A 25362-nucleotide genomic window follows, 5' to 3' on the forward strand; every position below is an offset into this window, starting at 1 on the left:
AAGAAAGTAAACATTGGTACTGAAGCAAAGCCAAAATTTGCAAAGATCGGGGATTACCAAGATGATGCCACAGTGGATAAAGTTGTTGAGTTACTCCACGAGTACCAGAATCTTTTTCCTACAAAATTTTCGGACCTGAAAAGCATCATGGACGACTTGTGGGTGATGAAAATTACTTTAAAGCCAAACGCGAAGCCTATTAAGCATAGGCCTTATTACCTTAATCCCAAATACAAGGAAAAGGATCACTTAGAGCTGGATAAGATTTTAGAGGCAGGCATCATCGAACCAGTTGAAGAGTCAAATTGGGTAAGCCCGATGGTGGTTCAAGAAAAGAAACATAAGGGAGAAATGAGGATTTACGTAGATCTTAGGAAACTTAATGATGCCTGCGTCCATGATCCTTTTCCGACACCATTTACTGATGAGATATTGGATAACGTTGGAGAGCAGGAGGCCTACTCATCCACTGATGGATTTTCGAGGTACCATAAGATCAAGTTCGCGCCAGAGGATAATGTAGAAATTTTACCGTAGATCACCTGATAATTCAATATACTAAAGCAAAATAATTGATCTACTTCTTCTATCAAACTTTGCTGAAGCTTAATCAATTTGAGCAAGATCAATCAGAACACATATAACAGAGAAGAAGAAATCATACACATGAAACACAGAAGAATACTCAGGGGAAAGCCTCAACTAAAAACCCCGCTATCTATATTATCATACAAGTGGAAATATCTCAGGATTACACAAAGCTTTAGCTCACAAGCTATCCAGCTCTTAGTACAATCCCTCACTGCTGCTCATAGATAGAATAGACAACACATATGCCTTCCTTCAGTCCTCCAAGCCTCCTATTTCCTTGCACAGTTTCTCCTAGGTCCTCAAGCTGCCACCTGTGTGTAATTACCTCACACACTGCTCACTAACCTCTGAAATAACTACGCAATCCTCAAGGAAAGAATTCCTTCTGCATGCAAGAGATATCCTCATGGGAATATTCCTGCAACTGATAGTACATTGTCCCATCCTTTGATCTCAACTGGGTCTCTGTCTGAACTGACATGCATGAGTTATTTATGAGATAATATTTAGTTATCTGAAGTACACTAGTTGCATGCATGCATGCATTGACTAACTGAACTCACAATCAGTTCCACAAACTGTTGGAACTAATCTAACTGGACTTAAGTTAGTTAACTGAGCTAACTAATTACAACTCAAAGTACAACTCATTCTGATCTCCATAATTAAGGGATAACTTCCTCAATCAAAGGGATAACTATTGCATGTCTTCACATAGACTTCATGTTTGATTTTCTCCGACTAATTAACTCAAGATGAATTAATTAATTATTTTACAAACAGCTACTGAGATCAAATTCAAATTTTAATTCTCAATTTTAATTAGGGACTAATTAAAATTGGAATGTATCCTGAAATGCTATCTATAGTAATGTTATTTTTAGCATTTCTATTTTTAACATATCTTGTTGCTATTTTCAACAAATAGAAGCAAGACAACCTTCGCGACTAAATGGGGTTGCTTTCAGTATACGGTGATGCCATTTGAACTCAAGAATGCGCCGACGATATTCTCTCGCGTAGTCATTGCGACGTTCAAGGAGTTTATTAAAAAATTATTGGAAGTATATTTTGATGAATGGACAATGTTTGGGTTAGTAAAGCGCCATGTAGCCAGGCTATGCCTGATGCTGGATACGTGTCACCGATATCAAATCGCGATGAACCTAAAGAAGTGTCTATTCTGCATCCCTTTTGGGATTTTGTTGGGTCATGTGGTATGCAAGAAAGGATTAATGGTGGACCCAGCCAATATCGCGGTGATAGTAAATTGGATGCCCCAAGGAGTGTCAAATAGCTACACGCAATGCTAGGCCATACTGGATATTATCGGAAGTTCATCAAGGCTTATGCTCATATTAGCACGCCTATGGAGAAGCTATTGAAGAAGGACGCTACATTATGTTGGGATGAAGAATGTCAACATAATTTGGATGTATTGAAAGAAAATATGGTCACCGCGCCGATCTTGGTCTTCCTAGATTGGAAGAAGGAATTCCATGTGCACGTTGATGCCTCCTGTATTTCCTTGGGAGAACTACTAACACATGCCGGTGAAGGAGAGATGGATCACCCTACAGCCTTCACGAGTAGGAAATTATCAAAGGCTGAGAAGAATTACTCAACGACAAAGCGCGAAGGATTGGCTATGGTGTACGCGCTTCAAAAGTTCAGACTATCTGTTGGGCGGACATTTCAATATGTACACAGACAATTCTGCCTTGAAGTACCTAGTCAATAAGCCTGAGTTGGTGGGGAAGATATGTAGATGGTTGTTGCTATTTCAAGAGTATGACTTTGAGGTAATTGTGAAGCCCGAAAGGTTGAATGCAAGACATGACCATCTATTGCGGATTGAGACAGGAGAGGAGCCCACTAATTTGGAGGAAGGTTTACCCAATGGGCAGCTCTTCGCAGTGCACGTAGCGGATAATCATTTTGCAAATATTATCCACTTTTTTACTACTGGAATGGCTCTAGAAGGATATACTAGTCAACAAAAGAAGGAACTAGTGGTGCGTGCGGCAGACTTTTCAGGGATTGCTAGACATTTGTATAAGATGGGTGCTGATGAGATCTTGTGAAGGTATTTTCCTAATTTTGAGCGGAACAGCATCCTCGCAGAACCTCATAGAGGGGCCGCGAGAGGACATTATGCAAGAAAAGCAACAACACTTAAGATCTTGCCCGCGGGGTTATGGTGGCCTACATTGCATAAGGATACCAAAGTGTATTGTAGGGCATGCAATGCATGTCAAATAACAGGCAGACCATCACAGACGGACGAGTTTCCATTAAAGCCTCAAGTATCATTGCAACCATTTGAAAAATGGGCAATTGATTTCATTGGGCCAATTCAGCCTCCAGGAGAGAAGACAGGTGCGCGCTATATCATCACCGTGACGGAGTATCTGACCAGATGGGCGGAGGCACAACTTGTGAAGGATTGTACATGAGCCACAACATCTAAATTCTTGTTTGAGTACGTATTAACCAGGTTTTGATGCCCAAAAGTGTTGATGAGTGATCGGGGTACGCACTTCCTCAATGAAATGATTAGCGCGCTAACTGAAGAATTCCAGGTTTACCATCAAAAAAGCACATCGTATCATCCTCAGGCTAATGGAACTGTTGAGGCCTTTAACAAGATCCTGGAAAACGCGCTGACGAAGATTTGCAACGCACAGCGAAATGACTGGGATGTTCGCATACCTGTAGTGTTATGGGCATACAGGACTACTTGCAAGAAGCTAACTCTTCTTATTCATAGGGATAATATTTGTATTCTACCATCTTGCTGGTCATTTTTTATCTCTTTCCTGCAAGGCTACTAAGTCAGCTAAACCAAATCACAATAAACCAATGTACCTTAGAAAAATTCGGGGAGGTTATCTCATCTGCAAGATCAAGAAATCAACGTAATACATGTATAATATGGTCAGACACCTTTTCGATCGGTCTTTGGCATAGAATTTGTGATGCTTATGGAATATATCGTGCCTAGTCTACGCATAGAGGCTTTCACAAGGATGGTGGACCGGAGAGCCTTGAAAGAGCGGCTCCTGCAGCTAATGAAACTTGAAGAAGACAGATTCTTGGTTGGATCCCATCAGCAAGTCCAAAAGGAACGTGAAAAGGCTTGGCACGATCGGCACATCAAGTTGCACATGTTCAAGGTAAATGATTTGGTTTTATTATATGATAGTAAGTTCGCTAAGTCTCCACGAAAGTTTTAGATGCACTGGCTGGGGCCATATGTCATCAAAGAGATCACAGATGGGGGTGCAATTCAGATCGTAAAGTTGAACAGAGAATATTTTCCGAGAAGAGTGAATGGAAGCCGACTGAATCCATATATAAGAGATCCATGCAATGACTATATGACGGTAAGACAGCCTTAGTGCTCCAGGCAGCTGCAAAGGAGCGTGGGACTATAAACTACACTGCCCGGTTTGAGGAACTACGCGACAGGGGGGCTGCATGCAAAAGGGATCCGTCACAGTATCAAAAGTTGTGAGAAGGGAGTTGCGCTATGAAAGGAGATACCACGCAGCATAGCCAGAAAGTGACCGTTAGAGTCACTGTTCATGATTTGACAGCTAGGAGATAGTTAAGAGGAGCAAGTGGCCGACATTTAAGGCCAAAATCTTTGAAGATCTACCGCCAAAACAACATTAATGGACGAATTTTGGGGGGAACGGTCGGATTTGAATTCAAAATTCCCTATAAATTACGCATGCTGGTCTAGCATAGAACACTTTGCACCCTCATAGTTTTTGAGTTGTATTATCTGTCGCTTATGAATCGTGTGTTCTTCGAGGATTTGGTCACAAGCCCCACATTCGATAATTTGCCAGAGTTAACCCGGAAATTCATCTGTGATACCATGTTAAGACCAAGCCCCACCAAGACTGCAAGAACTGGAGGAATTGTCGCCTCCGAAGGAGATGTTCCAGAGCTAGTGAGTATGGAAGCCCCGTCTCCTATGCCTATGGTGCCGAGGTCGCCTAGGCCGAAGCCTACACCTGTGCGACAAACCCAGAAGACAAAGAAAGACAAGCAGAAGAGGTCGGTACCAGTGCGCGAGTCACCTAGGAAACATTCTGTTGCCTAGACACAGAAGAATGACAAGTAGCTTGAGATGGTGATGGATTTGGAAGTTGAACAGGGAACTGAGGATATAGACATTGAGGGAGCAGAGCCCCTCACCAATTTCCGGAGGGTTCTACGAGAAAAGCTTTTTTCGTATCAGTGGTGCAGGGGACAAATTGATCACTCACTATATCCCTCCGCGAAAAGGGAAGGCGAAGGTCCCCAAGGACCCAGAATTTGACAAGTTCCTTATTCATACACCCCTATTGTTGAAGTAGATGACTTTTGAAGGTTCAAAACTTGCGCAGGTTCCCCTATTAAAAATGGAGGATTGGGACCTGGTTGACCATGAGCGGTTCCCTCACCTCGCGATAGATAATTACATGAGGTGAGTGTACTACCCAAACTCAGGTGTCACTGAGTTGGAAACAATTGAATGGATCCACAGAGTGGAGAACTCCATATTATTGAACCTGTTGTGGGTGCCCCACTATCACCACACTAATATTAACACCACATGTGTGTGGCAGTTACTTACTCTCGTGCACAATGGGTTCTTATGGCTTGGCACGCCTATACCCATCATGGACATGCTCATCCACAGGATCACGCACCTACTGCATGAGGGTTTGAATCCAGCCAAGGAGTTTGGCAGAAAGGCAGGCGAAAGAGACTTGGTGGAGAAGATGAAAAATAAGTTTGAGCTTGTCAAGAAGCCATGTGGTTATTCCATCACGTCCATCAACGATCCCGCGGTGAAGATTTCCACCCAAATACTGGTCGAAAAGGTTATGAGGAAGTGTCGCGCGGACGAGGTTTTGGCGCCTGTGGTATCGTTAGCTACACAATGCATGGACGACGTACAATTTAACTGGTCACAATACTTATGCAATGAATTCCTTGCAAATTGTCGCGAGGTCCAGGATGAGATCAAGCCCTTCCACTACGCGTGGTTGTTGCTCTCCATCATGTTGGTCGCCTGGGAGCTACCGGAGGACAGTCAGTTTCCTCCGTTGAAGGAAGGATTGCTGGAGGCCGTGCAGTTTGCCTCCCTCTGGGCCACGAAGGACCCTGCATGGGTCATAGAAACAAATATTTTTTGGGTGTTGATGGAAGTGAGCTTCCACATGGCCATCAACTAGTGCCCAAGGTTGTCCCCAACCTTGAATGAGTAGTTACCCATGTACACTGTGTTTAAGGTAGATTTCCACCGCGTCTACATTCAAGCGCGAAAGGACCCACAACAGAAATGGTTCAACCTATCGTATCTAGTCACCGATGATGACATCCAAGAGGTCATCAAGTGCTGGCCAGCAGATTGGCACACCCCATCCGACTTGGATGCAGATACCAGTAAGGGCACGAGGAGCTCGGCTGAGAAGAAAAGTAAGGATGCAACAAAACAAGCGGCGCAAAAGTTGGCTACGTAGTGGAAGAAGGAAGCCAACAAGAAGGCTCGCATGGAAAAGGAGCACGTTGCAAAGGAGCAGGCCGAGCAAGAACATCGCGACTCCGAGCGAAGTGGCAAATCCCCTTCACTAGAAACTGAGGAGGAAGGGAAATTTGAGCAAGGTGGAGGTGGAGATGAGGGGCAGAGCACCCCATTTCGGCTAAGGAAGCACAAAGAGCAGCAACAAGAGGGTTCCCACAAAAAGAAGAAATTGGCCAAAACACAGATGGATCCCATAACCTTAATAGACGACGATCTCGATGTGATCGGTGACAAAGTGCAGGATGCTACTTCCAAACTGTTACAACAATTCAAGCAACAATACATGCAGACATTGGGGAGTGTCCAGAAGGATTTGCACACGCTGCAGATCCAAACTAGCAGGATACAGGTGGGTGCAGGTCAAGCGAGCACTGCACAAACAAACCTCGCACCAGGGACAAGCCAGGCTACATAACTGGTAAGGACAGTGGACCTTAGAACTATTGCTCTACCATAGGGGTCCCTAAGCGCCGAATCGGCCGATGACAAGATCATCATAAGTACCCTTAAGAACATCGGCCTAAATATTGCAGTGCTCCCCAACGAATTTCTTCATGCACTGCAAACAAGAGTGACAATGGAATTGAGAGCTCGGGAGCAGCGTGCTCTCAGTTTAATCAACGAGTACCAGGTGAACAATGAAAAAATGTTCATCGAAAAGACACAGGTCTTGAAAGAAAGAGATATTATCCAGGCACAGAGCTCCAAGCTGGCGGTTGCGGTGGCAGAGGCGTGCAGAACAATGTCAGAGTTGCACATACCCGAGGACACGCAACCAGAGGCCAAGATCCAAAAATTAGTTGTAGGCGTCCGCAAGGCAAAGGCAGAAGTTGCAAGAGTTCAATTTGAACTCAACATGAAGATCACAAATCTGCAACTCAAATCACAGTCGTCGACTCCGCCCGAAGTCAGGAGCAGCGCAGAGCCTCTATCAGAGAAGGAATGACCATGTTGGATGTCGCAGTAGCAGACTACTTGGCCTTATTCGAGTAAGCGATGGAATTGGTCACGACTCTGAAGGAGGACCCAAACCTGTAGATGCTCAATACAGAGGTTCGTGAGCTCCAATGCCAATATGATGAGGTCAGGGTGACGACACATTCAATTGCTCTCGTGCAGCGCCTCGCCAAGTTGCAGGAGGGGCAACAACTCCACGCACAGGTTGAAGCAGCTCAGCGGAAGGAGGTCGTGCTGAAGGAAAGGTTGGGACCTTGGTTAGATGAGGCTTACCAGGTTACCACCAACATTCAGGAGAAGCTGACGAGCTTGCAGATGACTCAACAAACGATGAAGTTGGTCGCAGAAGGACCAGCTACAGAGTAGCTTGTCGAGAAAGTCAAGCAGGCACCTACACAAAGTGATGCCGAGGTCACAGTTGTGCAGGTAGAGTTGGGGGATCTTCGCAGCAACATCACCGTGCCAGCCAAGTGACTCGAGGGCGAGTCATGACCTTTGTGTTGGGGGCCTGTTGGGATGGGGTCCCCTGGGTTAGTTTTGGGTTTAAAAACCCAAGTTTTGATGTAAATTTTGGTAAAAGTATGTAAAGTCTCTACAAATTGTGGATGTGGAGTGCGTAGGTAGTTAGGAGTCAAAAAGGGTTTTTACCCTCGTTTATGTAAAGTTGAATTGGTTTGGAGATCTACCCATGGTCTGCTGGTTTGGAGATATACCCATGGTCCGCAGACCATGGGATTGTATAAATAGGTGTGTCTTAGAGAGTTTAAGGCAGATCTAGGTGGATGTCTATGGGTGTGAATGGATGGAGTCTTAGGGAGATAACACAGAGAAGTAAGTCTTAGAGGGGAAAAAGGCTCTCCAGCTGAGTGCGCAGAGGCCTAGAGTAGTGTCTACAGCTGAGTGCGCAGACCCTTGCAGCTAAGTGCGCAGGGAAGTTTTGAGTCTGTAACCTAATACTGAAGATCAATAAAGAAGACTGTTGGATAAATTCATGTGTTTTATCTATTTATCTCTGTTGTTTATGTTTGTGATATATGTTGTGATGAAATAATATCTTTATGAAATAATGATGTATTGATGCACGAATCTACTAGATAAGTCTTATTAACTAAATGCAATACATGTTAAGTATTTATGCAAAGATCATAATACATTTTGTTACGTTTATCAAGCACTTAAGTAGATCTGAGTAGATTCTGATCTAAGGATAATTTATAGTGCACGTAAGTAGGTAATTCATTTGTTCAGGGTTCATAAAAGCCGATCGTAGACCTTCACAGAGGTCTAGGGGGCATTCGAAGCAAGTTACAATCCCAAGCCCTAAGAGCTTATAGATCTGCGCAGAGGAAAATCTAGTGCATAAAAAGACATCACACTAATCTTTGGATGCAGAAACTTGGTTCCAGCATCCCCCCATACTGCTTCGGGTGAGACTTCAGTCCGCGCTATGCGGGTTGATGCCGAAAGGGCCAGTAGTGTAGGGTTTTGTTTGGCGCAACTAACTCTGAACTTGGGTCAAGACCCACTAAGCCAACACGACCTTATAATAGAACCTCAATGCTTAATGGTTATTACAAATTGATAATCATGTTTAAATGACATGATTAGTTCATCATATAACCAAAACTAATCTATCTGACACATGATTTAAATTCCTAAGGGCGCATTTGATCTAGCAGACCCTCTTTTTATTTTCTAAAGTTACTTCTAACCTTATTCTAGTGCATAAAATGCAATTGACCAAGTTTAAATGTTTTGGTCACTTTTTCTCTAATCTATCCTATCTACTAATTTCAACCAAGATTAAACAGTTTGGTTGAATTATTTTCTAATCTAACAACATAAATTTAAACATGTTTGATCATGATTATACTATATGATTCAAACAGGAATTATTTCTAGTGGCATTTGAGCTTGCTCACTCATACACTTGTTTTTCTTTTCATGGGGTTCTTTTCATATTTTTTTCAACAATTTTCATATTTTCATTCTTTTATTCTATTTTTTTGTTTTCTGTTTTTTATACCTTCTTTTATAAATATCTAACTTATCAAAACCATTTATGTTACAATAGTTGGGACATGCAAGTATCTTTGTTAGGGCTATGGATGCTCATTGGCAACGAATCAATGCATGTGATTTCATGGTGACTCCACCAAGATTATGGACACTTACTAGTAATGAAGCAACAACAAAAACTCGTATTTCTTGCTTGAGCTTTTAATCCCCTAAAGTATCACTATCTTGTAGCATCAAGTTCCAAAGTGAAGAGGTATGCCTTTGTTATAAGTTATAACCTTCTAGTCCTTCCTCCAACTTCAACCAAGATTGATAAAGGGAAATTCATGTAGCTCAACATTCCATAGATCTTAGTAGTGTTATCCTTGCAGTAGGGACAATATACTCAAAAACACACTAATCACGAGTTATTGAATTCCCGAACACACTCAAAGATTCAAGGGTTCTACCAGTGCATCACCAATTCTTGTAGCAACTACAAAATCCCCACCTTAATTTCTCCTGGTATCTTGTTACCTAGAGAGAAATGAAGGTCCCTTTTAATCAATAGGATCATGATTCAACTTACAAAACTTGATTGACATTCCCCAAGCAAAGATTAGCCTTTTGTGGCCCTTGAGAACCCTTCAAAAGGATTTTAATCCTGACTAAGCACGTTTGCTAGCCCAACGATACAAGGGAGCACTAATGATTAGTTTAGTGATACAAAGGAGCACTAATGGTTAGTCCAATGATACAATCACCCCAACAACTCCCTAACCCTTGAAATGACACTCATAGAAAATGTATCAACTCATGCATTCTCTTGTAAAAATGCTTTTTTTAAGCCTCACATTGCTTCAATAAGCCTCAAGGCAACGATATAGCTCTAGGAAGTAACTTAACTCAAGTTTCTTTCTTCGATATTTACATTTTCAAGACATTGTATCACTCCACTAAGCCTTAGTCCAGTGATACTCTTACAATGCTCCACTGAGCCTCCATCCAACGACACATCTTCATTTTTGGGCTTGAAACTCATTTTTTTCCATCCTTGCCTCACTGTATCATTCCATTGATCCTCTACTGAATGTTGTATCACCCCAACATTCTTAAATCTAGTGACAAACTCTTAGAATTCATCTTTAAGCTAACCATCCATCTCTTCTAGGAGAATGTATCACTCGACTAAAACTTAGTTTGGCAATATGGCACTTCACTGAACACATAGCTAGTGCTATAATGCTTCCTTGATGGTCAAGCTATCGATATGGATGTTTTTTGCTCTCTCTCACTCATGACACTTAAATTGTAGATTTTATAGTGTATCAATGACTCATATATTAGTGGAACTGAAGTGAAAAAGGCATCTATTAAAAAAAATTAATGCATGTAGGCCCAAGAGAACTTTTTAAGAAGGCACCATAGAACCTTATTTTAATCACATCAATAAATTATTGTCTACCTATGAGAATTAAGAGAATCTATGGGGTAAAGTGGATTCTCTCTCCTTGTTAATGTTATGTGTAAGCCAACTCAGCTCAAGTATGTGCCAAACTATGCCCACTTGGCTTCATATTTGTCTTGTTGGCTTATTTAATGAATAGTTATTTGCTTAGTCTTGCTTTTTATTACTTTAGAACACTCCCTCACCCCCTTGTATTTCATCTAATGAATATTTTTCATGATCCCTTCCAAAAATATGGTTACCTTGGCTCTCTCTCTATCAAATATGGTTGGTGTATAAGAACCATTTGTTTAGGGGACAAGACCATTGTAGAGTCCATCTTGAGGCATTTTTGTATTCATCTCATTGTCATCCATGATATAAATTGAAATTCTTAGACCTTACCATGATATTTATGTGAATAATGACTATAAAAGTAGTGAGCTTTAGCTGGCATTATAATTGTTTGGTTAATAAATAATAATTATGGTTATTTTAAATATAGATTTTATATACAAAATATGTAAAAACTATGTGTGTTGTGCTGAAAACTTCCTCACATAATAATTGTTTGGTTAAAGGATAAATATATATATTTGTTCAATAATTTTATAAAAATTAAAATAATTTATAGTAGTTTAAATATAAAAATTTTATATACAAAATAAATAAAAGTTTATATATATACATGTTCAAATATATGAATATAGATGTTTGTTCGGATAATTTTATAAGATTTAAAATAGTTTATGATTATTTTAAATATATAAAATTAATATGTAGAATATATATATATATATATATATATATATATATATATATATATATATATATATATATAAAAGTTATGCGGCCAATAATTTAGATACATTGATTTCATTACTAAAGCTTATAAAAGTATATATACTCTACTTGTGATTATTTAGAAAGAAACACATATTCTTAATCATTTGGCCTATTAATAATGTGATATAATGAATTAAAAGTAATAAGATTAATACTTATTAATTAATAAAGTAGAAAAAATATATAGTTGGCTAGATGGTCTTTCCTAGGATGGTCTTAATCTCTAAAATTCAATTTCCCTTATTTCTTTTCTTGTAGCCTTAATTTTCCAAACTTTCTTGTATTCTTATTTTTTAATGGAATTAAAGAAAAGATAAAACACCCTTAAATTCATTCTAAAATGAGAAGCTTACTAAAATAAGTAAATATAAAATTTATTAAATTGAAAAAAAAATCACCAATATTAAAATAAGCCATATTTATCTTAATAATAAATAAAATTAACTTAATAAATTATAAATTATCTAAGCTCTAAATTTTAGAGATTTTAGAAAGTTTCAATATTGTCTTTTAGACTTTCTACACCATTTTAATATTATCTTTTAAGAGTTTTACAAAAGTTTTAATGTTATCGTAGTTAATAGAATTTATTAATAAAAAATAGATTTACTATTATTTAAAAATTATTTTTTTAAAGAAATTTATTTAAAATAAATATTGATTTCTTAAAATCAGTCAAACTAATAATTAGAAAAAGAAAAATCATAAAAAATCAATTAGAAATTGCTTTCTTTTTTTAGCTTTACACCTCACCAATACTACACCAAACATATTTTGTTTCATATGTCATTCCAAACATATTTGGTTTCATATGTCATTCCAATATGGAGAAATAGAATGCACCTTTTAGATTTAGAAAAGTTACTTTTGCACCTATTCCCTTCAAACCTCAAATTTGGAATTTGGAATTTTCCTTCTTTCTTAAAGAATGTTATATATATATATATATATATATATAGATAAGCTAAGTCCCCTGACACGAAGATTCGGGATTCGTAAGATATGTGGATTCGAGTGTCAGATTCAGACACGTTGACCCCCCGGAACAAGGCACATAAGATTCTTTATATGTATATATATATATATATATATATATATATATATATATATATATATATTAAAATTTAGATATTTCTTACACAAATTCTAATTAATGATACAAATTCATTGATTTCAAACATAGATTTTCATCTATAGCATGCATAGTACATACAAAATTCAAATACATGTTAGTGGTCACATAATCATGATTCATAATTCATAAATGAAAGACAACTTACAACTACAAGATAGTAAGATAAAGACACTGACAACTGTAGTTTTCTCATTAAGTCATCAAATCAAAATGTGTTACATAGGTAGTGCTGGTGCAATGCCAATGGAAAATAGAAATAAAAAGTATAAAACAACTACAGGTATACAAGTCTCAAGGCAATAGGTAGTCATCAATCCTCAGAGTCATCATCAGAATCAGCATCAATGTCCTCATCATCATGGTCACCACTGCTCTCCTCTGCATCCTCCTCCTCCCCTATATCCATAGTCACCTCTGCATCTGCTGGTGTGGAGGATGACCCCTCTAAAATATCACCGTCATCAAATCTAACAGGCTCTAGCACTGGATCATTGAGATCCATGTTGGCCAATGCCAACTCAACACTGTTGTCCAGACCCATATCAGCAGGAAAGACATCCCACATCCTTGTCTTTCCCCTCAACCACTCTTCCCTCTACTTGTAAATAAGACGAAGGTTGGTGTGCACATACACCATTGTCTCTGCCTTGGACTACTCAAGCCTGCTGTTCTTCACACTATACAAATTCCCATATGTGCTCCAATTCCTCTCGTAACAAGAGGATGAAGTCACCTGAGAGAGGAGCCTCATGGCTAACTGCTGAAGAGGAGGGCTTGTTGCCCCATGATTTGCCCACCAAGAATAGGGCTTCTTAGCCCCCCTGTCTCTAATCACATCATATCCTGCAAATCGACCAGTGCCAGTGGAAAACTCTGCAAAGGCATCCTCCACCTCATCAAGCAATGCTCTATCCTTAAAAACCCGCCTGAATGCCTCTTTCCTCCCCTGTGAGATTTCACCATCCATGTGAGGAGGAAATCCGTGGGAAGGTCCACCATTCAGCCACTCATGGTTGTAGTATTTTGGGTTCAATGAATGAGCCAAACAATGTAAAGGTGTACAATTCTTGTCCCATCTACTGACAAAAATATCATGTATAGTATCACAGAAGGCCTCTAGTGATGTCTCATACTCGGGGCACTCACTCTGTAGAATAATGCTTCTCACAGACTTAATCATGGAATCCCATCCCTCATAAACCTCTCCTAGGATGGATTTGTCTGTATCTGCAAATCAAAGCAAAGAAATGATAGATCTATGATCTGAATAATTAGATCTACCCTCTCCCACCAAGCATCATCTAGCACTGTGTCCTTCACTCTTTTAGAGGCTACTTGATCTGTCTTTCTCCAAAAAGACCAAAACTCATAAATAACCATGGACCCAAGAGCAGTCTTAACCTCCCTCAACCTCTTCAACATCATGAATGAAGAGGCAAACCGTGTATCAACAATCTTGAACAATGATAGATTGGTGTACTCCTTGTAGATAGTGAGGGAATTTGTATGATTTTGCACAGAGATATGGATATGTCGTGCATCCTCAATAATGTTACCAACCCTAAGCACATCAGAAGCAATGGATTTCAGTGCTAAGTTCAATGAATGGACAATGCAAGGTGTCCAAAACACTTGTGGATATTTAGTTTCCACAATCATGCCAGCAGCCTTGCAAACAGGTGCATTATCTATAATGATTTGCACACAAGAATCAACACCTACATCTTCAATAACTTTAATAAATAACTCACCAATAAATTATGCATCCTTGTATTCTCCAAGTGTATCCACTATTTTCAAGAAAACTAGACCATTCAAGGAAGACACCATGAAGTTGATGATTGGGTGTCGTGCTGGATCTGTCCATTCATCAGAAACAATGCTAACCCCAGATGTTGGCCATGATGCTACAATAGGCTCAAGCATTTTTTGCACCTCTTTTTTTGCCTTCGTCAACAATGTGATTATAAGCTTCTTTGAACCAGGAGGCACATACCATGATAGAGACCCGTGAGTTAGAGCTCGACACATCTCGATAAATAGAGGTGAGCGTGCAACATTAAATGATGTGAAGTTTTGATAAAAAAAAGAAGACAGTGGTGAGATCAAGCTCTTTCCGTTTCTCTTTTTGAAAAATCTTGTCCATTGGACCAAGTGTAATTGCTCTTCTTTTTGCTGCTTGTCCCCCAATAGAACTCTCAAATGGAAATTTGGTGGTGCTTTTCCTCAAAAATGGAAGGGGGTCTTCATTCTTGGTTTTTCTTGATTTTGCAGCCACATTTTCCATACCAACAATAGACTCTTTTTCCATTTCTTTCCTCTTTTGTAAAGGAACAGCTTTACAAGCTCCAATTCCACAACCTGGTAAAGCCAACAAATGGCCATTCACACGGAAATATGTGCTTTTGAAATAAATGTGACAAAAGTTGCATCTCCATTGCACATTGCCTCCTCGCTTCCCCTTGGTGCGTGTCCCATCCTCTCTTCTGACATATTTCCACAAGGGATATTTCTCAATGTTGTCTTTAGGTCCTCCTCTTCCCTCAACATTACTTGCAGCAGACTTTGATGATATTGGGGGAGAAGGGGCATCTCCAATGAAAACATTCTTCCCCTTCCTTTGCCCCCTAACTGTTGCCTTTGATTAAGCCATGAATACTGTAAAAAAAATAAACAAAACATGCACAAATTTGTAAAAAAAAATCATATACAAACTGTTGTAATATAAATGCAAAAAAATAGAGTTGAAATGCACTTACCTGGTGCTTGAATGTTCTTGCCGAACGCTCCACACCCATAGCTCCTTGCTCCAAACCCTTAGCTCCTTGCCCGCAGCTCAAGCTATGCAAAACAAAATGAGAAATAAGGTGAAAAAGAAAAGGAACAGCACGTTTTTTAAGTTCGCGGAATGCATTTTAGGGGATTCGAATCCCAAAATTGGGACACGTCGTGTCCCGTTCTATGATTTGAATTCCTAGCGAATCATATCCGATTCACAGGATTCAGATTCGTAGGGGGTTTAGGATGAATCCGGTTATTTAGTATAAAAGTTGGTTCATAAAGTGCCTTTATAGCCAGAAAATGATATGTTAATAGTTTTCTTATCTTTAAACTTAAAGACTTAACCCACTTCAATATTATTTTTAATAACCACTGGTTCAAAAAGTTCAAAATGTTGAAAATAATTTAAATTAAATGTAAAAATTTAACATCAGTTTCAACCAAGGTAACTAAACTCAATCCAAATGGAAGTAGGTATAGAGTAACATTTTTTGCAAGCAACACAAATAAGTGCTCATTGATCATGCCAAAGAGATGGTTTTACTATAACTAAGTTATTAAAAAAATAAAAGAAGAAAGAAATAAATTATTTTAACGTCCACGAGGCTAAAGATAGCCTATGGGACAGATTGATTTTTCATCTACTTGTCCTTTTTCAGTGAAGCTTCACAATAAATGCTCCCAACTTCTCGACAAACCCCTAGCTAAATAAATTATCGCAAAAGCTAGCTGCCAGCATATCTGCATAACTTTCCTTGTTGTCTTTGAAGGCCTCACATTCTAAAATGAAATGTTTTTTTGTTTCCACCTTTCCTAAAGAACAAAAAATGCACTCTTTCCTCCCACACTTCTTTTGGCCTTTTCCAACGCCCTATTTCACAACAAAGTTGATGAGAATTAGTCCTTAACTGAGCAATAATAATTCTGACTCTCCAAGAGACACTGGCATCTATGTATGCTTTTGGTTGCTGACTATAACTGGGATTCAACACTTCAATATAGTACTTTTTCTTTCTTCCTAGCTCCTTATTCCAAGTACGTGTGTGGAACTTTCCCATAACAAAAGCTTTTATTTATTTGTTGTTTATGGGACACGCATTCAAGGAAATACCTCGTTTACTAAACCATTAGTTATTTTGCCGCATCCAAGTTTTTTTTGTTTTTTTGTTTTCTTTTCGCACAATCTGTCATTAAAAACAACCTTAGGTCATCTACCCTCTTCCATTTGTTCAATTTTTTTTAAATACTTTATGACTCGCACCATAGCAATTGCTTCAATAGGAGCAACCCATGTTTCACTTAACAAGATAGCATAAGGAACTACACTTTTAATCTTGAATTTGTTTGTAATCAAATGCTTCTGAATTTTCTCAATTTGTCTCCACTGCATGTCGGATGTACTACTGGCCCATAGTTCACAACCATAGAGAATCACTGGAATCACTAAAAGCCCAAAAAGAGTTTGAGTGGTTTTCCAGTCCCATAACTCTGCCTCTCTACACCTATTTTGAAAAGCATAAAATGTTTTCCAACCCCCCAAAGTTCTTTTCTTTCTACAACCATTCCAGATTAGATTTTTGTTGAAGTCAATTCTGAGGTATTTGTAATCTGCAACTTCTTCCAGAATGTTGCATTCAAAGTAGAACTTATATTGGATATGTTTTCTTTTCTTAGAGAAAACCACTAGTTTGGTTTCGCTGATATTGACTTGCATCCCCACACTTCTACAAAAATGCTCAAGGGATAATAAGTGTTCTTGCAAACCAAGAGTTGATTTATCAATCAAAATAAGGTCATCTGCATACAAAAGAAGCCTTACAAAAAACTTTTCCAAATAGATACCATCACCCCCTTGCGAATTTAACCACTCCTCAAGCTTGTCGATATAAAAACCAAAAAGGGTAAGAAATAGTGGGCAACCTTGCTTGACCCCGATATGGCTTTTAAAACTTTCACAAATGCCTGCTCAAGTTCTAATTTTGACATTCACCTCTTCATCTGCATACAAAAGAAGCCTTATAACAAACTTGCCCAAATAGATACCATCACCCCCTTGCAAATTTAACCACTCCTTAAACTTGTCATTATATAAACCAAAATGGGTAGGAAACAGTGGTCAACCTTGCTTGACCCCAATATGGTTTCTAAAACTTCCAGAAATGCCTACTCAAGTTCTAATTTTGACATTCACCTCTTCATACAGCCTATGCACAACGGCTCTCAAGTATTAAACATATATATATATATATATATATATATATATATATATATATGAATGAGAATAAAGAGAAAATGATGGATCGGTATTTTCCTTGAGATTTCCACTTCAATGTTGCTAATTTATTTGTCTTATAACAATAAATTTCATAACAATAATTTAATGTAAAATTTAAACAGTGACTTCAACCAACCTCCTTCACACCGTAAATAATCTTAATTTAATGTAAAATTTAAGCATTGATTTCAACTAACCTCCATACATTAAATAATCTTAATTTAATGTAAAATTTAAGCACTAACTTCAACCAACCTCTTTCTCACAGTAAATAAGCTTCAATCCAAATGAAAACCAGTGACAAATCTTGAGCAATCAACACCACTAAGTGTTTATTGATCATGACAACTAGTACAACCATAACAACCATATTAAAAGCAATCAACACCACTAAGTGCTCATTGATCATACCAACGAGTATAACCATATTAAAAATATAAATGTGGCGTCAGAAATACAACAAGAAAAAAACTATTTCAACAGGAAGAATGTCTTACCAATGCACATATTTACCTGATTAACCATGTATAAAAAAATATGTATCAACTTTAACTTAGAAAAAAAAAAAATTACACATCTTATTGTAACCATTTTGCTAAATAAAATTTGTTTATATATAAATGAACGTTATAAATAATAATGAGGAATTTATCATAATCTCAAATCCCTAAGAAATTGGTGAGCGGAGAGCCACTTGGCATGAATCTAATTTTTTAAATTTATTAAAAGTCAATGTAACCTAACAAACTCTGTAACACACTACAGCGCTTGATAAACATTTAAACTAAACATATGCTCAACATATTCCATTGAGAATCAATCTAAGCCGTCAATTAAAAAAAAAAAATCAACCAATCATCATCCACCTTAAGTTGAAATAAGAAAAAAACCCTTCAGTAAATAGACGCTTCAACTCTCCTCTTGAACTCCTATGTTGAACTCCTTTGAAAGGTAGATTTTCATCACCCCTATAGCCACATTATACTTAACATTTGCTTTTAGACAAACCTCCATATCTTGAGCCCCCATTGAGCGTCCGAAGGTTCTGTTTTGAATCCATATCTTGATGCAAAAGAAAATTCTAAATCTGCGACAACTTCACCAAACTTACAGTTTGAAAATACCCTTCGAACCGCACTCCACGTGGCATTGCCTAACTGCATATGATTCAGATCTGTGTAACAATGTGGCAAGAGTAAATACTGAAAAGCTCTCTTGTAACACCTTTATCCAAACCAAACTACGCTAATCCTCTTCGGAAATGTGACTTCCATGAACACAAACACAATCCACAGTATCCCCATGCTGCGACAATCTCCCAACCATGTCTTGCGATAGCCAAGACTAAGAGGTAGGGGAGTGCTACCGTGTCAGAATATGATGACAAGGTCCATGATAAAAGAAATTCCTCCACACAAACAAACGAGAGAAAACATACTTACGGAGACAGCACCAATCCAATGATTTAATGTAACAAACGAGAGAAAACATACTTACGGAGACAGCACCAATCCAATGATTTAATGTACAATGATAGGGAGCATATAAATTGAATCAGATATGCTAAAAGATGAAAAGACAAGGCCATACATGTCTCTGTTCAATCAATAATAGAAAATAACATATCGCACATAGCATTTAATTATTCCCAAGATTATCATAAGTCGATAATTCAATGATCCCGATGAGGCGGGTCTACATATTCTCAGTCTTAGCAAAGTGAAATCAATTGAGCCAAAAATTTGCGTTGTATACATGGGATGTAACCAGATAGAGAACCCTGCTTGCCAATACATTTCCAAAGGGGGCCAGAAAGCAAACCCTGCTAGCAAACCCTTCACAACTCTTTAGTTCTTTTATTTTGCCAGTTGACATTTATTTGTCCTGGAAAATTTCAATTATTTTTTTAGCTTCAGTACTATTTATTTTTCCTTGAATAACTTGCAAGCTTTCTTTTTGAATTTTTAAGAAAATTTTCCTCTTAAATAAGAATTCAATAGAATCACTTTGCACTGGAAGCATCTACCTGCAAACATGATCAAAACATTTCTAAACATTCTTACAAATACTACATATGCATGCTCAAAGAAATTTTACCATTCAAAACTTATGCTGCGTTCATTCTTAAAATAAGCAGGCAAAATGACAATGAGCAAGTTATGTTTGCAAATTTTGGGGCCTCTTTAAAGATCGTGCACTCAGCCTCGTCCGTTACAAATTTCAATCCGTCCATGAGGAAACAGAGAAACCAATTATCATGACCACTCACTATTTATTCTGGCCATGAATATTACTCCATAAATCAGTTTGGCCAACAACAATATTTTGTGTCGCAAGAAATGCTTCAGCGTTAGTACTCTGTTCTATATGCTGGGGCAGCCATAGTTGTGAGAACATCACTCACTGAGGCCATAGCACTTAAGGCAGCTTTTAGAACCTCCTCTGGGCATCCAGGTTTCACCATATCCCTCACCTGCAGGAATACTAATTGATTAGAAAGCACTGGGAGAGAAATTGATTAATTGCGGTGAACTGTGACTTAGTTTTTAGACTGACCTTGTCGAGATAACTTCTCAACAGTTGAATCCGACCAATATAATCCTGGTCTTCAACAGATAAGGTTATGGTTTTTGCATTTGCCCCGGGACCCTCAAACTGAAGAGGTCCAGGATTCCTATAGATATCATCCATCAAAAATCGTGTTGCGTTGCGCATTAGCAACCTGCCAATGACAGCGAAAAAAAAGGGGCATGACGAAGTATTATAAATATGGTGAAGAAGTACACAGCAAATAAAAGCAGTATCAAGTTGAAAAATTAATGGTACTCCATAATGAAAAGGACAACAACGTTCAATCTTAGACATCCAATTACACAGGAATAGTGAAATTTGTGGAATTCATGCGCACCATCCCACTCTAATGTATTTATAATTTCACACACATGTGATAATCTTGTGTCTCGCACACAAAATCTGAATTAAGCGTTGCGTATCAAATACAATAGAACATCACATAAAACAAATTCTTTAACAAAATGTAAAACAAGTCAAACAATACAAGAATCACGTATAGAGAACAACATGCAATATGCAAAGAGTCCATGAAGAATATCAATTAAATTAATAAATAGAAAAAACCCACAATCGATCTACAAGATTTCTTACTCGTATGGCCTGCCCTTCAAATCCACATGAGCAGGGTGAACGGCTGGCTTTCCTATCTGAGAGGCACGTCTTCCCCGTAGCCATCTTTTCACAGTCATCATTGCCTGCATATTGACATCAGCATTTACTTGTTATGTGGGTAACCATAACTAGAAAAAAAAATGTGGGATCGTGCTTGAGGGCATTCTTGTGCAGATATAAGTAAACATAAAAGACAACTAGGATAACAAGGATATATACATGCAAAAAAGCATCATGTTGCAAACGCTAACTTGATAACAAAATTCTAGATTTGATTAATAACACACACAAGTAGGTTGTTAGATCATTCAATCAAACCCAATTTCAAGTATGTTCCCAAATTCAACCTGACTATTTTACCAAGTGCGAACTGCAGTTCTGAAGTCAGAACAAAATGCTCACAAAAAGGAACGAATGAAAGAACATACCGTAATTGGGGCACCACCACATTGCCACTGGGATACAGGCTTCTTCAGGTTTGTTACAGTTGCCATGTAACCATTCAACCCAGCACCTATGAGATGATAAGCAATATGGCCAAGGGCCTGCAGATGATGATAACAATGATTTACAGCTGCACATACGTAAGGTCAAAAAAAATAAAACCAGAATCAAATATGGCAGCAACAACTCCCGTACATATGCATAGTCACAGTCAAAGTTTGATGGTAAGGATCCTCGAGCCTGATAGCCAAAGAAGTGACAAATAGCATTGAATTTCTTTCCAGTATATTGGCCAGATTTCTGCAGCATCCACCATGGGAGGCTATTAGATCCAGAATAACACAATAATATATTCAAGTCAGGAAAGAGAAATTATGCCCTGTAATTATGTACCAGTCGTTTGTTCATTTCTGTCTCCACCAACTGAGCCATAAGCTTCTCAGTTTCAATCTACAATTCAATAATAAATCAAACATAAACAAATTGAAAGTTCATTTTCAGGAAAGTGTATACTCTGAGAAAGATTGAGATCCTATATCTATGACAAAATTTCACTAACATACTTCATTAGAGACATTCAAAGAGCTGGTTTCAGAATATCACCTGGGATAGCTGTGCTGAATCGTCAGATTCAGGGTGAAGGAGAATCTGCGCTCATTTTTAGAAAACAATGAAATAAGAGGCGTTCATCACTCCAACAAAGAATGTTTTGATTGCTCATAAGTACCCAACTCATACAAATATCAAAAAACAAAATTTGCCAGCTAATAAACCTAGAACCTTAGAATCTAGACAAGGCCTTGAAATAATAATGGAATCAGACCTGTTTCCTGATGAATGGAGGCAGAAACTCAAATAAAGCAGATGCCCATGGTGAAAGTCGCGATGAAATGTCTTCAACAGAAACACCTTGAGCATGCAGACCATGGATTTCCTAAATATTTACATGAAACCAGATAAGAGCAAGATAATTACCAATACATAATCCTGCAAAATTCCTAACTACAAACCTGAATCTGAATAATAGTAGGAAAAGCCAGCCAGTGAATAACACATTCCTGGAAGATATTCATATAACAAAGCCTATATGTTCAAGTTTCTACAATCACATTGTAAACCAAAGTGTTCATTTCGAGGACTGAAATCTGGACTATAAAAAATTGATGTAACATTTCCTCACAAATAAATACATAACGCAGATAAATAAATTTCATGAAATCACCTGTAATAGGGCATACACTTCAGGAATATTTTCTATAAGCCCCTCAGGTAAAAGGATCACCCCATGATACTTATCTGGCAAGCCAAAATGCGAATCTGAGTATGTAGCATGGTTTTCAACAAAAAGATGCCCAAATTGAGAAACTGAAATATGAAATACTCTACAACACTACAGATCACGAAAAGAGTCACCTTGCTCTGCCCTGGCCTGAACTGCATCACAAATTTGTGTTGTCAAATCAAAGAGAGTCATTTTTGATGTGGCCACTTCCTCACCAAGTATTACCTACAAACAAATTGAATTTTACATAAGTTATATTTAGCAACGAGAGAGATAAGTAAATTGCACCTGCTGAAACAATCACTACCCAAGTTCAATAGAAATGCCAAAAAAGTTCACAGAAAAATACCATGTTAGGATGTGACTGCAGGGTACACTCCAGAGCAACATGGGAGGCCTTTCTTCCCATCAGTCGAATAAAGTAATAATACTGTACAAAATATAAATACAAGACTTCATCTCATCTCCCCAAGGCTCAAGCATTTGACAGACACTGCACAATGGCAGGAACACAGTATTCCTTTCCATAACACTAACAGAACCATGAACATCATATTAAAGAAAATGGGAAATGTTTTCCACAATAATACAGAGGTGAGGAATGAAGTCCCTGCCTTTACAGAAAAACAGAGGTGACAGAATGTTGCCTTTGCAACAAAGGCGAAGAAACATAAGAAAAGTGATTTCGTAGTAATAGGAACAAAACTAAAAATGGCAGACTCTGAAATAAAAGTCCATTCCCATTAAATACCTTGGATAAGTGATTGATCATCAAATTCGCCCATACAAGCAAGAGTTTACTTGAGGGCAAATTCTAATTTCTCATTCTTAAGACTTGTCTCAGTTTGCATCTTGTCTATTGACTTTTCTAGTTTGAATAACACAGTAAGCTTTGTACATCTGAGGATGCTTAGAAGGATAATATTTATTATATAGAAACACCTTAGAAAGTTGAATTGGTAGACTGACCTCAATTCTTTACTTCTTTTCATGTCTTCAATTAGTGAAAAAACCCTTCATAATTCTCAGCATGGAAGCAATTCAGATTCTGCGAGTGGTAATAATCTTATTTTCAACATGCAAGAACTTGTGTTTATTGACCAACCAAAAGAGGTAATACTTGAATGCGGTATGCAAGATCTCTTCCAATTTCCAACGCCTGTGAAGACTTCCACAATCTTTTCCTACCCAACTTTTTCAAAGGGAAATATTCTCCAATCTAGCCATTAGAAGTGACATTTCAAACTAGTATTGATCTCCCATTTGACTAAGTGAATTCTTCCAAATACATGGTGAGAAAATTCTAAATTGTTCAAAGGAATGCCACCCCATTCATAGCATGCTAAATTCCGAGTGCATATACTAGCACAAAAGCACTACAATAACAAACCAACAAATGTATAGTTAATATTAAAGTTAGAAGTATTTTGTATGATTTCTAACTAACAACATAGAATTAAAGATTGCCCGATAGATTTCCCTATAACAGATATCCTGCTTTGACTTGACATAGATATTTCATCTGGCATTTTTTTCATATAGGAAACATGGCATTTTTGTCAGCATACACAAGCATGCATGTGTGTGCATACACATCATTGGAAAATATAACTTAAGATATTGCATACCTCTCAACATAATGTTACAGTAATATTGATGGGTCACTGTGCACCCCACCTTTGGATGTGAAATAAAACAAAACTAAGGCCTCAGCGAAGTTTGCAAATACAAGTGTGCAGCCTAACCTAGCCTCTCCTGCACTGCAATACCAACTGGGAAAAATCTAGCAGTGAACAAATTTGCTTCAATGCCATGCCAGATTCAATGTTAGCATACCACGGACATGTGCATATGCATGTGGACGTAGTACGTACACATCATTGGAAAGATATAACTTAACATATTGCATAGCTCTCAAGACAATGTAACCGTAACATTGATGGGTCACTGTTCATCACACCTTTGGATGTGAAATAAAACAAAACTATAGCCTTGATGAGGTTTGCAAATACAATTGTGCAGCCTAACCTAGCCTCTCCTGAACTGTACTGCCAACTGGGAAAGAAAAATTAGCAGTTACTAAATTGGTTTCTCCAACTCCCATGCCAGATTCAGTGTTGGCATACCATGCCTGTTACAGAGATGTTACAGATACCATTAACATTAGTCTTTAATAGAGTTGTGCTTGAGACTCATTATCATACTGTTATCTTATAATAATGAATAGAGATATCAATGCAAAGGCAACCTATCCTGGGGACGGTAGATGAGCTACAATAAAAGTCGGGCACTACAATTTCTTTTAGAGTTTTGAGAACTCTTATTCTGTAAAACAATTACAGAAACATGAACCTGGAGAACAAACACCAAAATCAAAAGGGAAAGTTTTATATAGTCACATAGAATCGATCTCTTTTCTGTTGTGGTAAATATCTTAATGCAAGCAATAAAAAATTACTCTATATACAATGTTCGAGTGCACAATCACACAAAATAAGCATAATAATTAAAGCCATCGTCATCATTCAATGAAAAATTGTAGGTCAACTATTTAGATGGAGGTGCTGAAAGAAGAGGAGTTATCAGAAGCAATCAATAGAACAAGCTTTGGTCCAAACAGTAAGGATAAGGACCAAAAGAGCAGCACCTCTACTAATAGTCAAAGTTCTTTATCCTATTGAGCTCATGTAGACAATTTACTGGTGTATCATCTTTTTGAACACTCATACCAGGAAAGGAAAATCATAACTGCAATAGATCATCACTCACGAAAGACAAGCCAAGCTTTATGGATGCCAGGTCATGACAGGTGAGTCATAATAAAACATAAATGCAG

General features: G+C 38.0%; 1 protein-coding gene across 1 annotated transcript in view; it reads right to left on the reverse strand.

Moving 5' to 3' along the window:
• Nucleotides 1-19689: 19689 nt before the first annotated feature.
• Nucleotides 19690-25362, reverse strand: part of LOC149154615 (pyrophosphate--fructose 6-phosphate 1-phosphotransferase subunit alpha-like) — a 124432-nt gene continuing 118759 nt past the window's right edge. Inside the window, exons 9-19 of the mRNA XM_089440196.1 lie at nt 22876-22956; nt 22658-22751; nt 22467-22540; nt 22068-22178; nt 21848-21892; nt 21638-21694; nt 21440-21544; nt 21229-21345; nt 20780-20883; nt 20171-20336; nt 19690-20087 (exon numbers count right to left, since the gene is read on the reverse strand). Of these exons, the coding sequence (XP_089296322.1) occupies nt 19965-20087; nt 20171-20336; nt 20780-20883; nt 21229-21345; nt 21440-21544; nt 21638-21694; nt 21848-21892; nt 22068-22178; nt 22467-22540; nt 22658-22751; nt 22876-22956 (1077 nt within the window). The 3' untranslated portion in view covers nt 19690-19964. The remainder of the gene's footprint in view (nt 20088-20170; nt 20337-20779; nt 20884-21228; nt 21346-21439; nt 21545-21637; nt 21695-21847; nt 21893-22067; nt 22179-22466; nt 22541-22657; nt 22752-22875; nt 22957-25362) is intronic.

This window comes from Pinus tabuliformis, chromosome 9 (assembly GCF_031772625.1).
Source record: "Pinus tabuliformis cultivar Carrire ecotype Pingquan chromosome 9, CPIR1, whole genome shotgun sequence".
Lineage (NCBI taxonomy): Eukaryota > Viridiplantae > Streptophyta > Pinopsida > Pinales > Pinaceae > Pinus > Pinus tabuliformis.